The sequence below is a fragment of the Bufo bufo genome, chromosome 8 (genome assembly GCF_905171765.1).
Source record: "Bufo bufo chromosome 8, aBufBuf1.1, whole genome shotgun sequence".
Lineage (NCBI taxonomy): Eukaryota > Metazoa > Chordata > Amphibia > Anura > Bufonidae > Bufo > Bufo bufo.
In genome coordinates this window covers 17,652,610-17,670,254 of record NC_053396.1, presented here as the reverse complement: position 1 = coordinate 17,670,254, position 17,645 = coordinate 17,652,610, and the positions used below count along the sequence as shown (strand labels likewise).

General features: G+C 49.1%; 2 protein-coding genes across 3 annotated transcripts in view; one reads left to right on the top strand and one right to left on the bottom strand.

Moving 5' to 3' along the window:
• The window catches only part of GPSM1 (G protein signaling modulator 1), a 174,323-nt gene extending 162,531 nt beyond the window's left edge, over window positions 1-11,792 (bottom strand). Inside the window, exons 1-3 of one of the 2 annotated variants that reach the window (XM_040404836.1) lie at window positions 11,674-11,792; window positions 7,792-7,867; window positions 4,953-5,613 (exon numbers count right to left, since the gene is read on the bottom strand). In XM_040404836.1, coding sequence (XP_040260770.1) covers window positions 4,953-5,011 — 59 coding nt within the window. In that variant the 5' untranslated portion in view covers window positions 5,012-5,613; window positions 7,792-7,867; window positions 11,674-11,792. The remainder of the gene's footprint in view (window positions 1-4,952; window positions 5,614-7,791; window positions 7,868-11,673) is intronic. The other variant, XM_040404837.1, reaches the window with a different exon arrangement.
• Window positions 11,793-12,535: 743 nt separating this feature from the next.
• Window positions 12,536-17,645, top strand: part of CCDC187 (coiled-coil domain containing 187) — a 61,962-nt gene continuing 56,852 nt past the window's right edge. Inside the window, exons 1-3 of the mRNA XM_040404781.1 lie at window positions 12,536-12,592; window positions 15,670-15,731; window positions 17,205-17,248. Of these exons, the coding sequence (XP_040260715.1) occupies window positions 15,674-15,731; window positions 17,205-17,248 (102 nt within the window). The 5' untranslated portion in view covers window positions 12,536-12,592; window positions 15,670-15,673. The remainder of the gene's footprint in view (window positions 12,593-15,669; window positions 15,732-17,204; window positions 17,249-17,645) is intronic.

Sequence of the window (17,645 nt, the reverse complement as noted above, 5' to 3'; positions counted from 1 at the left end):
GTGGCGCTGTTTCTTGCAACTGATATTCTTTATCCAAGACATAATATATAGCCCCAATAAAGCCTATGTGACGCTGCCGCGCCCCTGTGCTACTTTACAAGTCTCCAACTGGAGCAAAGGCCATTTTAATGACAAGTTATATAACAACGTTCACTTAAAGGGTAACTAAACCTTTGTTAAAAAAAATAACAGGCAGAGGGGCAGGCTGCACGATGACGTCATCAAGATCGCCCGCACCAGGACGCAGGCAGGAAAAGGCTAGTGGCCTGCAATGCATCGCAGATGGCTGCATGGGACGGGGGTCGAGGAGACGTAATTTTTTTCACTTTCCTCAGCCACTGGGGGACCATACGACTACATACATACTACTAGGAGGGGGGGGCACTATAGGGGTAATTATTGGGGCATTGTTCATTATTGCTGCACGGTTCTATGGAGACAATATGGCCGCTGCTCCGGCATCACCATGAATCGGCTGGTGGGGTCCAAGTAGAAAAAGTTTGAGAAGCCCCGGATTAAGATGTGATTGCAAACACATGATCCTCAGTGTCTAAAAAAAGATTATAAAATAATATCAGAAAAAAACACAGTGACGTCAAAAACCGGACTGACTGCGCTCGCGGCTCCGTCTATACAGTGATAGTATCTAACGCTCATTCGGCCGATTGAAGGACCATCTAAAAGGGCCCTAAAGGAGTCAAATTTAATTAGTGCCAGGAAAGAGAGTTTAAAATAAAGAGACCCTCGTCTAGTCACTGCCACTCCGTGCTAAGGGTGCGACATGCAGCCATTCACTGGCCTCAGCACAGGATCCAGAACCTAGAGCCATACGTTTTTAGGGTTGCACCCCTGCAGAAATGTAAGGCAAGGACTTGCACGCCTTTGGTCATATGGGAAGACTGCATGGTACCTGGAGAGAGATTGGAGGGGACCGTTATACTGCCTATACCAGGGATCAGAGCGTGTCTGAATGCTGGGAGTTGTAGTTTCACAGCAGCTGGAGTGCAGAAGGTTACTGATCCCTGACCTATACAAAGATTTCTGGAGAACTAATGCCTTGTGAAATACTTGAAAGCCTAATACGTGTAATTGCACCGTGACACCCATCATCCTTAGTAAAGAGACTGTTACCATCAATCGGCCTGGTCATTGCTTCCACCATTTTCCGGCACTGCTACCGATCCGCCTAACATGGAGGGCACCCCGGCCACCATCAGGCAGGAGGCCCCAAAATCCCAGGGTGTGCACCGAGGGGAACGGGTGGGACCCTCCCACCCTCCCATCACTGCACAGCCCAGGGAGTGCCACCCTGAGGACCGCCACCCCGAGGACCGCCACCCCATCCTCCCTTCTCCTGCCTCTCCTGGCGGGCTCCCTGCACATGGCTTTAACTAAAGCTGTACTGATAGACACTGAGGCCATAGCTGAAACCATCTGCGCCCAGTCCGATATTCCCAGCACGTAAGGTGGCTTGTCTGGAGAAGACGAGAGATTGACGTACAAGGAGGATATAGTTTTTTTCATATAACGCCTCTTTCACGTGACTGATACGGCTCATGTCAGGGTCTGCTCAGGAAAAAAAACTGATGGGTTTTCCGTACGGATTGTATGCGTATTTCGTGTTCATGAAAAAAAACAGAACAATAACAATGGACATCCACAAGCAACCATCAGCGAAAAACGCTTTGCATCCGGATGCCTTCCGTTTTTTACGCAAGCCCCATTCCACTTCTATAGAGCCAGGGCTGTGTGAAAAACGCTCCATATAAAACATGCTGCGATTTTTCCTGATGCACGAAAAACTCATCTGCACAGACCCATTGAAGTGAATCGGTCAGGATTCAGTCAGGAAGCTCTGCGTTTGCTTCGGAAATCTCGCTTGTGTGAAAGAGGCCTTAGGCCTCATGCACACGGCCGTTGTTTTGGTCCGCATCCGAGCCGCCGTTTGGTGGTACATTCACTTCAATGGGGCCGCAAAAGATGCAGACAGCACTCCGTGTGCTGTCCGCATCCGTTGCTCCGTTCCGTAGCCCGCAAAAAACATATAACATGTCCTATTCTTGTCCGTTTTGCGGACAAGAATAGTCATTTCTACAATGGGCCGCCTGTTCTGTTCCGCAAGGCACACGGGCGGATTCCGTTTTTTTGCGGACCACAATAAACGGAATGGTCGTGTGCATGTAGCCTTAGAAGGAACTTCCTCAGACTACACTAGTCTCTATCACAGCAGCATTTCTACATTTTGACTTTACGTAGGGTCCATTCAGACGTCCGTAAGTGTTCTGCGGATCCGCAAAACACGGACACTGGCAATGTGCATCCTGCAATTTGCAGACCGCACATCGCTGGCACTATAATAGAAAATGCCTAATCTTGTCCGCAATTGAGGACAAGAATAGGACATGTTCTGTTTTTTTGCGGAAACAGAAGCACGGATCCGCAAATGCGGATGCGGACAGCACATTCCGGCCCCATTGAAAAAGAATGGGTCTGCAAAATTGCAGAATGGATGCGGACCCATTTTGCGGACGTGTGAATGGACCCTTAATCTGATCATTCCTAGCAGAATTTTGAAGTCACTTTAAAAAAAAAAAACACGGAATTGACTCGGTCTCCACATGTCCGTTCCACAAATAAACAGAACATGTCCTATTACTGTCCGCATTATGGACAAGTATAGGACTGTTCTATTATGGGCCGGCCGTTCTGTGAAATGCGGAACGCACATGGCCGGTATTTGTGTTTTGAGGATCCATAATTTGCGGACCGCAAAACAACAACGGTCGCGTGCATAAGCCCTTTGTTTGTAACATGCATGTAACCATGGAGACACATATGAGCTGCAGACACAAAACAGGTGCTTCACTTTTCATTTCAGGTGCATTAAAGGGGTCGTCTCACTTCAGTAAGTAGCATTTATCACGTAGAGAAAGTGAATACAAGGCACTTACTAATGTATTGAGATTCTCCATATTGCTTCCTTCGCCGGCTGGATTCATTTTCCCATCACATTATACACTGCTTGTTTCCATGGTTATGACCACCCTGCAGTCCATCAGTGGTGGTCGTGCTTGCACACTATAGGAAAACGCGTCAGCCTCTCTGGTGGCCGGGACCGTGGGAGCGCACATAGGCTGGTAATACTATAGTGATCAAGCACGCCGCTTCTAGCTTTGTTAGAAAGAAATGGTCATGTCCTATAGGACGTCTGATTTTCATTTTTTACATTAACCTTGGGAGAACCCCTTTAAAGTTACAGCTGCACTGGGGGCCCATGGAAAAACAATGTCCGTTAGCTCCGGAGCAGCCACGGAGGTCGCCTTCGTGCACACGAACAGATGGCACTGCCGTTAGGTGATCAGCGTGTATTTGCTCAGTGTCACTGGCTGCACAACCTTCCCCTTTGTCCTGCACTAGTCCCGTCTGGCAAGGAAGGATTTATGGCCCATGGCGGTCGGTTCAGCCGGATCCAGTAATAAACGTTCATTACTCGATGGCCTCGCTGCCTCTTTAACCCCCTCCATCGCTCACTGGAAAGCCATTGCACAGCAGCTAAAGGACCAAGGACAACAAGTCCCAGCACTACTTGCTTGTAGTTTCCATATGACACTGTATTAAAAGGGACACTCCGGGCTAAACTGATCTAATATTTTACACAGTGTTCAAGGTCGAAGGGGGCGGAGGATGACACAGGGATTCAAAGAACACCAAACAATGAGGGAATGAGGTGCACTAACCCCTGTCAGGTGGGAACACATTGTATCCGATGTCAGATTTAAAGGGCCACCAAACCAAAATATACAACTTATTTTTTTTTTTTGCAACATTTTGGTCATTGGGCGACATATGTCACAAACATTTTGCAACCTTTTCAAAAACAGAATGGAGGCACGGCCAAGAAAGTGAGAAAAAAAGTTGTAAAATAATGGAAAATGATTCAATGCTCCAACATAATTGTGCCTTGTGAATGCGCATCAATGCACCGTGTACGTGACGGTAACTTTAATATATATACGTGTGTATATATATATTATATATGTAGAGATGAGCGAATTTCAGGTTATGAAATTCGTTTGCGTTTCGTTTACTGGTAAAAGGTGAATTGCGTTATGGATTCCGTTACCATGGACCATAACGCAATTCCATGACTGAATTCTTAACGGAATGTCTTTAGAGGCATTCCGTCATAATAGAAGTCTATGGGCTGCAAAACGGATCCGTCCCGGAGAGGACTCCCCTGCATAACGGAAACGGGACGGATCCGTTATTCAGCCGATAGACTTCTAGTATGACGGAATGCCTCTAAAGACATTCCGTTAAGCATTCAGTCATGGAATTGCGTTATGGTCCGTGGTAACGGAATCCATAACGTAATTCATCAAAATAAGAAATTCGATCATCTCTAATTATACGGTATATGTTATATGTATATTACACAGTATATATTTTTACGGTATATGTAATATACCGTATATATATATGTTATACGATATATCTATTATACGGTATATATTTTATATTATAAAATATGGTATTGTCGCAGTTTGCTTTTCCACAGGAAATCTGTTGCGCAAAAACCTTCTCCCTTCCTGTGCATAACAAAATACCTTCCCCCTACCATGCTGCCAACACCACAACCTTTAATCCAAAAATATAAATTGGACGTATGAGGAAACGGACAGGTGACCGCTGTCGGAGGTATCACTTGTGCTTACGCGCTCCACGTACACCACCGCTATATCCTCAGCACCGGTTCCAGGCTGACGGCGGTTCGGTAAATCCAATTCTGCACCTATGAATGTGCCCGACGACGTGCCCGCAGCTATATGTGAAGTCTTGCTCCTCTCCTCCCTTCCAATTATACACCCAGCCCCTCTTCTCCCTCCCTCCCTCCCCGTTCACTGTGGATCCCTGTGCAATGTATACAGTGCATGCGTCCGTCCGCTACGTACCTTGAATACACTCTCCTGGCTGGAGGATGGTGCAGTCCATTGTTGGGTAGGAAAGCCATGTATTGGCGCAGGTCATACGATGGAGGCAGCGGTGTGCGACATCCAGAGGGGCTGTGAAGGCAGAGGCAGGCTGAGCGGCCAGGGTGCCCCCTTCTATAACACTAGGAAGTGATGTATGTTCACACATAAAGTCCACAGTGCCCACAAATCACTCCCCCTCCATGTGATGTCATCCAATGCTGGTATTGTCAGGGGAATACGAGGAGGGGTAGTTCTCGTTTTTCCTCCTTCACCCTGCCCTCCCCCTTTTCTCCATTTCTCTTCTTATGTCTGGATGCGGCAGGCTGCTTTCTGTGAATTGGTCCAAGGAGGAAGCAGCAACAGCTGCCCAGAGATTAACCCCCTCCTGGCTGGAGAGCGGCTCTCGTCGCTGCGGGCACCGCTGGCCGGGATACAAATGGTAAACCTTGGGCTGCAAATATCCAAATCGCTTCCCGACGCCTTGTCGTGAGCCGGGTGGTGGATCGGCAACGTCTTGTGTTCTCGCAGACTCAGCGGCAGGAGGAGGAAAGAGTCGGCTTCCAAGTGTCAAGAGACTCTGCGAATCACTTCCTTGTCAGGGCATTGTAAACTCTGACCGACAGGGTTAACCCCTTTCAAGCTGAAGGAAATGAAGGACAAGTTAGACGAGCCCCAGACATAGAGTAAATTAACACAATCTTTTGATATCATCACAAGATCTAGTTCTGGAGATCCTTGTAGGCGATCGGCGACACGTTATAAATCTACGGAGCCCCCGCGCTGCTATGGACTGCGCCTTCGAAAATGTGTGCTCAGTCCGTGCGCTGAGGGGTCGGTTATTCTCTATGCACGCCACAGGGCTCATGCCCACGACCGTAGTTTTGGTCCGGATCCGATCCGCCTTTTTTTTGTTTTTGCGGACCCATTCATTTCAATGGGGCCGCAAAAGGCGCGCGCGTCCGTTCCGCGTGTCCCTAGAATAGGCAGTTCTAACAAAGGGCAGGACGTAGCGATCCGCAAAATGTGAACGCACGCGGCCGGTATCTGTGTTTTGCGAATGGCCACGGGCACAAGCCCCTAATGCCACTCCGGCTATGGAGTGGTCAATAAAAATATACCAACGCCAAAATAAAAATATGAAAAATGATATATTATTATTATTATTATTATTATAATAATATAATTAATCAAATGCATAGCTTTTTTGCTTATTTACTTTCATAGCAATTTTTGGAATCAGTTCTAAAGCCCCAATTTACCCCCAAAAATAGTGAACATAACAAGGAGCTCAATATATATGTATGTGTGTATATAATATATACACTAATGGGTGGTTTACGGGTATCCTAGTCCTTGTCCATGGCCATATTATGGCTTCTTACAAGCTTAGAGCTCAGTGCCTGTATTGAGGACCGTATACCGCCATCCGCCATGCTGACGATCGTACGACTGCGCCTATCTTTATGCAATGCGGAGGCCCGGATCGGAAGCGCTTCTAGTCCGCGCCGCCGCAAAAAGATAGAACCGTGTTCTATCTTTGGCCATACGTTGCGGATTGTGGTCCGCATCTGCAAGCGGAGTGAGCGCGCCCGGATTCCGGGGCACTGAGCTAGTAAAATTGTGCGGAGCCATAATACAGCACGCAATGATGTGTACGGGGCCCTACTGGTCCACTGCAGGGCCCAGTCAGTTATCCGTTACGATGATAGCAGCCTATAGCATGCTCAAATATGCTCCAAAAGTGATTTTTCAGAATTTGTCCTCCAAACTAGTATCATTTTTGAGCTACAGCAAGACAAAGTGTGTCCAGGAAAAAGTGGACAAGGAGTGGGTTCGGATTGGGTCCACTAGAGGGCGCTCTGCGGTCTGGTACTTTCATCGCACGGACCTCCCACTTCATATTGGGCTCAGAAATCAAAATCATTTGCTCACAGAGCCAACGTACCCCCACCCTGCGACTGGACGCTAGGAATCCCTGAAATCTCTTAATCACTGCTTTAGGCCTATGCCAAGTGGGGCTTTAAGGCGGTGTAATAAGACACACAATTTGCAGCTTTATGTGGATCTGAAGTAGCATTTGACCGCTAACCGGAACAGCCACGGGGCATTTACACAGTCGAGCATCAGTCACACATTTCCCATGATCACGGGCTTTGACAACTTTCCATGAACCACAAGAGCTGTAGAAATGATTAGGGTAAATGTATGACCCGGTGGCGCTCCATAAGCACTAAGGCCTCTTCCTAGACCAGTGACGTCACATTCATTGGTCACATGGCCAGTCAATAGGCCTGAGCTGCAATACCAAGCACAGCCACTATATAACGGATGGCGCTGTGCTTGGTAAGCTGAGAGAAGGCCGTGGCGCTCACCAGAGTTTCGGTAAGGGCCGTGCCTTCTTCATACAGATGATCGATGGGGACCGCTCATTATTGAGGATAGGCCATCAGTATAAAAATTGTGGAGAACCCCTTTAAATTCTATAGTGTGTTTGCGTATAGAGGCATCATAGAGGGTCCTGCACTCAGGAAGGTCCATTTAGATAGCCGCTATATTCCGAAACTTCCAGTGGCACTTACAGAAAGGGTGGTCCTCATGTAAATCAGACAGAAAATGGTAGCGCACCTATCGCTAGAGCGGCCCTCACCACCACCCCCACCCGCTGCCGACCCTGTCCGGCATGGTCGGAGCAACAAACAGGTGCACATCCAGCATGGCTTCCGGTCTCCTCTGGCCACAGCATGGCGGTGAGGTCGGAGGGGTGCCAGTAGGAGTACCCCTATAACCCAGCAGTACAGTATGTCACTAATGACCTTACCTTTGGATGGAGGATTAGGAGACAGGAGCCGTGCAGAGGTCATTCTGTCAGGACGGGTTACAGGCGACAGCTCTGGCTGAAAAATGAAAAACAATAATTAGTATGATAACAGGAAAGACTGCAGGTGGAGGCAGCGACTGCACATTGTATCCGGGTCAGTCTTATCATTCTCACCCTATTATAAACGCCGAGGCATTAAGATCCGAAATCCCAGGCTTTATATTAGCTGGCTGGTCAGCGTCCAGTTTTGGGCCCCACCGTTCCCACTCACAGAAGATTTGCTGGTTATGCCCGCCTGCTTTTTTTTTTACTTATTATATATATATATATATATATATATATATATTATATATATATATATAGTTTTGATGAATTGTTAATAAAGTATTGCTTTCTATACATTTTGCTTCCCCGTGCATTTACTCTTATTATTTTTTTGGTGACAGTATGAGAACACGCCGCTTTGACAAGGGGAATGGTCCCTCCCAGTTGTCAATTTATTAATAAATATTCAGGAGGAATAACAGAGGAACAACACAAGGCAGAGTTATGAGAAAGACGCTCCAGTATGATTATTATTACATTGCTCATCAGCAGAGGTGACAGCAGGATCACTCCTATTAATCTGCCTGGTGGAGTTGAGCCTGCTGATTAAAGGGGTTATCCCATGAAAAATATTCTGCACTTTTCAAACCAGCACCTGGATCTGAAGACTTTTGTTATTGCATGGATTTAAAAATTATAGTTATTCACTAAAATAAATCTGTATAGCGCCACCTGCTGCGCGTTCTTTTTATTATTTCTCGGTCCAGGTGGACGCACATGCTTCAACTGGCTCCTGAGCTGTGATAGGAAGATAACCGCAGCAAAAAGGTATATCAGGTGTGCTGAGCTGGCTCGGTAGGTATATCAGGTGTGGTGAGCTGGCTCGGTAGGTATATCAGGTGTGGTGAGCTGACTCGGTAGGTATATCAGGTGTGGTGAGCTGGCTCGGTAGGTATATCAGGTGTGGTGAGCTGGCTCGGTAGGTATATCAGGTGTGGTGAGCTGGCTCGGTAGGTATATAAGGTGTTCTGAGCTGGCTCGGTAGGTATATAAGGTGTGGTGAGCTGGCTCGGTAGGTATATAAGGTGTGCCGAGCTGGCTCGGTGGGTATATAAGGTGTGCTGAGCTGGCTCGGTAGGTATATAAGGTGTGGTGAGCTGGCTCGGTAGGTATATAAGGTGTGGTGAGCTGGCTCGGTAGGTATATCAGGTGTGGTGAGCTGGCTCGGTAGGTATATCAGGTGTGGTGAGCTGACTCGGTAGGTATATCAGGTGTGGTGAGCTGGCTCGGTAGGTATATCAGGTGTGGTGAGCTGGCTCGGTAGGTATATCAGGTGTGGTGAGCTGGCTCGGTAGGTATATAAGGTGTGGTGAGCTGGCTCGGTAGGTATATAAGGTGTGGTGAGCTGGCTCGGTAGGTATATAAGGTGTGCCGAGCTGGCTCGGTGGGTATATAAGGTGTGGTGAGCTGGCTCGGTAGGTATATAAGGTGTGCTGAGCTGGCTCGGTAGGTATATAAGGTGTGGTGAGCTGGCTCGGTAGGTATATAAGGTGTGGTGAGCTGGCTCGGTAGGTATATAAGGTGTGCCGAGCTGGCTCGGTGGGTATATAAGGTGTGGTGAGCTGGCTCGGTGGGTATATAAGGTGTGGTGAGCTGGCTCGGTAGGTATATAAGGTGTGCCGAGCTGGCTCGGTAGGTATATAAGGTGTGGTGAGCTGGCTCGGTAGGTATATAAGGTGTGCTGAGCTGGCTCGGTAGGTATATAAGGTGTGGTGAGCTGGCTCAGTAGGTATATAAGGTGTGGTGAGATGGCTCGGTAGGTATATCAGGTGTGGTGAGCTGGCTCGGTAGGTATATCAGGTGTGGTGAGCTGGCTCGGTGGATGGGTATATATCACCCATGTAGAAGGCACTCTCCACTGATTTGGGTCTGAATCCATCCTTGCAGATCACGTACGCCCCTACGTGCTGATTGTCTTCCCTGGGGTGGAGGGGATCTTCTATCAAGACAATGCAACATGTCACACATTGGTTGGAAGAGCATAACACTAAGTACTAGCCTGGCTCCCTAATTCCTCAGACTTGAACCCATCTGAGGGACCACCTCGATCGTTACGGATCCTTCTCAATGGCCCCTCCAGCAGCTGTGGCTCCAGATAGCGGTGACCACCTACCAGCCCGTCCGCTGCACGCGGCGGTTACTCTGCATATTAGCTGGTCGCCATAATGACCGTCCATTACACACCCACTATGCGAGTGCGGCGTTCTCCGAGGATCTGGCACTGACGGAGAGCTGTCTTTTTCCGCCCGCGGTAATCTGCTCAGATGGCTGGAGCCCATATTATGCACATGGTATTTGCAGCCTAATGATCTGTTTATTTCCCAGGAGTGGAAACTGCTTCTTGCATTCTGTTCCTTGTTGATACCACAACAGGCAAACTACCAAGACTGAGGCCGCCCATGAATGGCAAGGACGGCACGGGGCAAAAAAACGTAGGCGCAGACCATGCATTTTCAATGGCACTGCAGCCATGTTACCTATGAAGTCGGATCAAGAACCTCTGCACCCGAGAAGGGTCATAAACGACTGATCGGTCGGGCGCAGATCCGATAATTGTAAGGTCGTGTTCACACACTGCAAACTAAACCATGCGAAAATCTCACCTTGACCCTCGGCCGCATGAACTGTGGTGCGGCCTCCCATTGAAAACAATGGAAGGCGATTTCAGTGCAGATTCAGCCCAGTTTCTGGCACCGAATCCACGCTGAAACCCGCGCGCCCAAAATCTTAGGGTCCATTCAGACGACCGCATTTCTGGGTCCGCATCCGTTTCGCCATTTGGCGGAACGGATGCGGACCCATTCATTTCAATGGGGCAGCAAAAGATGCGGACAGCACACCGTGTACTGTACGCATCCGCTGTTCCGTGGCTCCGAAAAAACAACAACATAGAGCGTGTCCTATTCTTGTCCGCAATCAAGAACGGGCATTTCTATATAGGGCTTGCTGTGGGCGTTCCCACGGCCAGTTTCCGTGGTTTGCGGCTCCGCAAATTTCAGACTGCAAAACACTTACGGTCTGAATGCAGCCTTAGCGTGAAGTTTTCTCATTGTGATTTTCATCAACATTTGTGTAAAAATCACTGCAACCAAACTGTCTCAACTTCTAGATGAACGTTTCCACTCACTGACAGCAAGCATAAGCATGTAGTGTTTGACTAAGATGACGTAAAGGCGTATTAAAAGGGCATCTGTCAGTTTTGTACCTATGACACTGGCTGACCTGTTACATGTGCGCTTGGCAGCTGAAGTCATCTGTGTTGGTCCCATGTTCCTATGTGTCCGCATTACTGAGAAAAGAGATGTTTTAATATATGCAAATGAGCCTCTAGGAGCAACGGGGGCGTCGCCATTACACCTAGAGGCTCTTCTCTCTCTGGAACTGCTGCGCCCTCTGCACTTTGATTGACAGGCAGTGAATACGTCGTCACACCTGGTCCTGTCAATCCAATTACAGAGGGTGCAGCACTAGCAGAGAGAGCAGAGCCTCTAGGTGTAATGGTAACGCCCCCGTTGCTCCTAGAGGCTCATTTGCATATATTAAAACATAATTTTTCTCAGCAATGCGGGCGCATATGAACATGGGACCAACACAGATGCCTTCAGCTGCCAAGCGCACATGGAACAGGTCAGCCAGTGTCAGAGGTACAAAACTGCTGACAGATGCTCTTGAAGAGCAAATAGACAGTAATCACACTGGGGCAGCACAGGGGACCATGGAGGCAAAGTGGAGCAATGGCCAATAACGAGCAGATTACTGCTATCCGAAGCTAAATACCTGTGGTGACGATGATCATCTGGTGCTAGCCTCGCTGACATGTATGACACATGCAGTGACCCGGGAACATGGCTGCACCATGTAATGACCTCCACAGGCTCAGGCCAGGAGCCTCCTCGGCCGCGGTCGGTCTATGGCGCAGTGGTATAGCAGCGCCACCTGCTGGTCTTGTGTAGACATGACATCGGACTCCTCCTCAGAAATCTAGGAGCTCAAGCTGTGGGGAGACTACAACCCCCACCATTCATGACACGGCCCACTGGGATTTCTTGTTATACTATAGGTTGCAAACCACTAACAGAAACAGCATGCTGGGAGTTGTTCCATTACAGATTGCAGACCATTTACTGCCACAGCATGCTGGGAGTTGTAGATTTACCAGTTTCCAGACCAGAAACTGACAGCATGCTGGGAATTGTAGTTTTACCACAGATTACAGACCACTGAATGACATAGCATGCTGGGAGTTGTAGTTTTACCACAGATTACAAAGCACTGAACGACACAGCATGCTGAGAGTTGTAGTTTTACCACAGGTTGCAAACCACTGAATGACACAACATGCTGGGAGATGTTGTTTCACTACATGTGGCAGATTACTGACTGGCAGCCTGCTGGGAGTTATAGTTTTACCACAGTTTTCAGACCAGCATGCTGGGAGTTGTAGTTTTAGCAGACTGCACTGACATACAGAGAGGTCTCAGGAGGCGGAGGACATGGGGGGGGGGGGGGGCCTCAGTCAGTGCGCCCCGCCCCCACCCCGCTCACTCCCGCCTCACCTGCCGCCAGAGGACAAGCCCCGCCCGTGGTAACTGTCTGCCCCGCCCACCCCACCTGTCTGCCCCGCCCACCCAGTCCCCAGTGTCCCCATCTCATTGTGCCCGGTGTGGGGGGTGAGATCCGGCAGCTCGAGCCGCAGGTGAGTGTACGTACAGTAGGTAGCCGCCCGGAGTATGGAGCAGAGGTGTGCACTGTCTATGGCTGGACTTACCTTCATCCCATTACATTAGTACATACACTAGGGACACTTACCTTGTATCCTGCGGGGTGTATACAGTATATACACTATAGGGACACTTACCTCGTATCCTGCGGGGTGTATACAGTATATACACTATAGGGACACTTACCTCGTATCCTGCGGGGTGTATACAGTATATACACTATAGGGACACTTACCTTGTTCTGTCCTGCGGGGTGTATACAGTATATACATTATAGGGACACTTACCTTGTTTTGTCCTGCGAGGTGTATACAGTATATACATTATAGGGACACTTACCTTGTTCTGTCCTGCGGGGTGTATACAGTATATACACTATAGGGACACTTACCTTGTTCTGTCCTGCGGGGTGTATACAGTATATACACTATAGGGACACTTACCTTGTTCTGTCCTGCGGGGTGTATACAGTATATACACTATAGGGACACTTACCTTGTTCTGTCCTGCGGGGTGTATACACTATATACACTATAGGGACACGTACCTTGTTCTGTCCTGCGGGGTGTATACAGTATATACACTATAGGGACACTTACCTTGTTCTGTCCTGCGGGGTGTATACAGTATATACATTGGGGACACTTACCTTGTTCTGTCCTGCGGGGTGTATACAGTATATACACTATAGGGACACGTACCTTGTTCTGTCCTGCGGGGTGTATACAGTATATACACTATAGGGACACTTACCTTGTTCTGTCCTGCGGGGTGTATACAGTATATACATTATAGGGACACTTACCTTGTTCTGTCCTGCGGGGTGTATACACTATATACACTATAGGGACACTTACCTTGTTCTGTCCTGCGGGGTGTATACAGTATATACACTATAGGGACACTTACCTTGTTCTGTCCTGCGGAGTGTATACAGTATATACATTGGGGACACTTACCTTGTTCTGTCCTGCGGGGTGTATACAGTATATACATTATAGGGACACTTACCTTGTTTTGTCCTGCGAGGTGTATACAGTATATACATTATAGGGACACTTACCTTGTTTTGTCCTGCGAGGTGTATACAGTATATACACTATAGGGACACTTACCTTGTTCTGTCCTGCGGAGTGTATACAGTATATACATTATAGGGACACTTACCTTGTTCTGTCCTGCGGGGTGTATACAGTATATACATTATAGGGACACTTACCTTGTTCTGTCCTGCGGGGTGTATACAGTATATACATTATAGGGACACTTACCTTGTTCTGTCCTGCGGGGTGTATACAGTATATACATTATAGGGACACTTACCTTGTTTTGTCCTGCGAGGTGTATACAGTATATACATTATAGGGACACTTACCTTGTTTTGTCCTGCGAGGTGTATACAGTATATACACTATAGCGACACTTACCTTGTTCTGTCCTGCGGAGTGTATACACTATATACATTATAGGGACACTACTTACCTCCATGATTATATACAATGTCCGTGTTTGGTCCATGTGTCATCTCTTTTCCACGTGCAGTGCTGAAGAGAGGACTTCTAAAAGGTCTCCGAGCAATGACCCGTGAAATACAGACCGACCGAGGGTGGCCCCCGTGTCCTGTCTGTGGATTACATGGACCGAAGTAGTGCCTGTGTCCGTGGGTTTTCCACTGACCCACGGTCTATGGAAATATAACAACGCATTAAAGGGGTTTTCCGGTTCGCAGTGGCGCCGCAGCCTTCTCTCTGCTCACCAAGCACAGCGCCACCCATTGTATAGTGGCCGTGTTTGGTATTGCAGCCATGCCCCATTCACTTTAATATGACTGATGAACGTGACGTCACATGGCTGTGGGGAAGCTGCGGCGGGGGCCCAGGTGTCGGACCCCCGGTGATCAGATACTCATGACCTATGAGGAGGATATGTCTTCAGGAGAAACGTCTCAGAAAACCCCTTTAAAGGGGTTGTGCAGCAGGATAGGTCATCAGTATCTAATCGGTGGGGGTCCGGCACCCGCCGCTCAGCTGTTTGAAGAGGAGGCGGCGTTCCATGTGAGAGCTGCTTCCTGTTCATTACACTGCCCGTCGTCTCCTGTAGCGGTAAGAATGGAGCGAGTGCTCGTCATTGCACTGCACTGACATGGAGCGCCGCCTCCTCTTCATACAGGGGGGGGGTGCCGGGTATCGGACCTCGGTGGATCTGATGTTGATGAGCTATCCTGAGGAGTAGGCCATCAATATATATTGCAGGACAACCCCTTTAAGGAGGCACCGCGGCCTCCTCACAGCTTACCAAGCACAGCGCTTTCCATGGTATGGTGGCTGTGCTTGGTATTGCAGCTCTGCCCCATTCACTTGAAGGTCACTGACCTAGGAAGAGACTGTGGCGGACCCCCACCAATCAGATATTTATGACCTATCCTGAGGATACGCCATCAATACGGAAGACCCAGAAAACCCCTTTAAAATCAGTATATACATGTGCTGTCATAGAAGAACGGGGGGGGGGGGGGGGGGCATTTACAAAGACCAGTGTTTTACGCCAGTCTTTGTTTCCCCCTGCGCTGGCGGAGAAAGCACCAAATTTTTGAGGAGGCTCACCCCTTGTCATAAATCAGGCGCACCTCCGACAGTCCATGCGCCTGAAGTAGAGTAGTTTTCACTCCACTTTTACGCCCTCTAGCGGTGTCTTGACAGCGGCTTTCTCTTCCCTCCCCATTCAGGACACATGCATGCCTGACCAAGCTGAGCATGCATGTGTGTGATGGGGGGGGGGATAGGCATTTCTGGACTTTCCAGCAGACATCCCTCCTTCTCCACAGCCTGACGTGGCTGATAACAGGAGACAATAGCTGGCGTGGGTGTGTGGAGTATCCTGAGCGGTGGCAGAATCATATTTCACTGAACACTTTGTGAGAAAGTTGGCGACTCGTCAAATGTCTGTAACCGAGGGGACAATCCCCGCCCAAACACGCGCACGCACCTCCAAACGGTAGGGGATTAGACGTTAACAGCGCAGTAGTCAGCAACGCTTTGTCTGTCTTCTCCAGGATCATGTCTTCAAAGGAGGACTGGGACGGGACTGCCCTGGAGCCGCTCAGCCATGTGCAAGGTGAGTGCAAGAAGTCATGGCGGGCATTAGCCTGCAAGGCCTGGGAGATGGAGGGTTAATACGGATTTGAGCTGGTATGCAACCATCAGGTGACAGAAGCACAGTGCTACTCAAGTGTATTCCCCGATCCTGACCACTGTTAGGGACCCACAGCACAGCTCCATTTAAGTGTACTGATCCAGCTGCTGTTCCACGGCCACCATCAGGGAACCGCAGCACAGCTCCATTCAAGTGTACTGATCCAGCTGCTGCTTCACAGCACAGCTCCATTCAAGTGTACTGATCCAGCTGCTGTTCCACGGCCACCGTCAAGGAACCGCAGCACAGCTCCATTCAAGTGTACTGATCCAGCTGCTGCTTCACAGCACAGCTCCATTCAAGGGAACCACAGCACAGCTCCAATCAAGTGTACTGATCCGGCTGCTGCTTCACAGCCACCATCAGGGAACCACAGCACAGCTCCATTCAAGTGTACTGATCCAGCTGCTGTTCCACAGCCACCGTCGGAACCGCAGCACAGCTCCATTCAAGTGTACTGATCCAGTTGCTGCTTCACGGGCACCGTCAGGGAACCGCAGCACAGCTCCATTCAAGTGTACTGATCCAGTTGCTGCTTCACGGCCACCGTCAGGGAACCGCAGCACAGCTCCATTCAAGTGTACTGATCCAGTTGCTGCTTCACGGCCACCGTCAGGGAACCGCAGCACAGCTCCATTCAAGTGTACTGATCTGGCTGCTGTTCCACGGCCACCGTCAGGGAACCACAGCACAGCTCCATTCAAGTGTACTGATCCGGCTGCTGTTCCACGGCCACCGTCAGGGAACCACAGCACAGCTCCATTCAAGTGTACTGATCCGGCTGCTGCTTCACGGCCACCATCAGGGAACCGCAGCACAGCTCCATTCAAGTGTACTGATCTGGCTGCTGTTCCACGGCCACCGTCAGGGAACCACAGCACAGCTCCATTCAAGTGTACTGATCCGGCTGCTGTTCCACGGCCACCGTCAGGGAACCACAGTACAGCTCCATTCAAGTGTACTGATCCAGCTGCTGCTTCACGGCCACCATCAGGCAACCACAGTACAGCTCCATTCAAGTGTACTGATCTGGCTGCTGCTTCACGGCCACCATCAGGCAACCACAGTACAGCTCCATTCAAGTGTACTGATCTGGCTGCTGTTCCACGGCCACCGCTAGGGAACCGCAGCACAGCTCCATTCAAGTGTACTGATCTGGCTGCTGTTCCACGGCCACCGTCAGGGAACCACAGCACAGCTCCATTCAAGTGTACTGATCCGGCTGCTGTTCCACGGCCACCGTCAGGGAACCGCAGCACAGCTTCCTTCAGATCCAGCTGTGTTTTGTAGTTTATAGGCCAAACTTTGCACAATTTGTGATTTTTCTTGTATATTGCTGCACTTTTTCTGAATGTTGTATTGCAGAATGATTTTTTTTTTTTTTACTTGTTTTAGATGTATCTCGTGCGTGGGACAGCCTTTTAGAAGCTAAAAATGTGGTAAGTGAAATTTACATAAGATTCAGTCAGTTTTATTTAATATAAAGGGCTTCTTCGTTTTGCACAGTTCCTGCTTGTTAAAAGATCCCTTTACAATAAGTTGATCACAAAGTGCCCCCCCCCCATCCCCACCGCCAGGACCCCCCGTGATCCGCTCTAACATGTTAGTAAAACTGGCAGCAAGTGTTAATTTTCCCTGCAGCGCCACCACAGGAGAAATGATGCATTGCACAATACCCATTCAAATCAATGGGTTGTCTGTGTACTGTAGGTATCGTGTACTTACCTGCCTCACGGTGGCCGCGCTGTCACTCAGTTGCAGCAGCAACCAGCTCTGCTGACAGTGGGGCTGATCGGGCTGATCAGGGAGCAGGGACGCCAGGCTGCCGTTTATTCC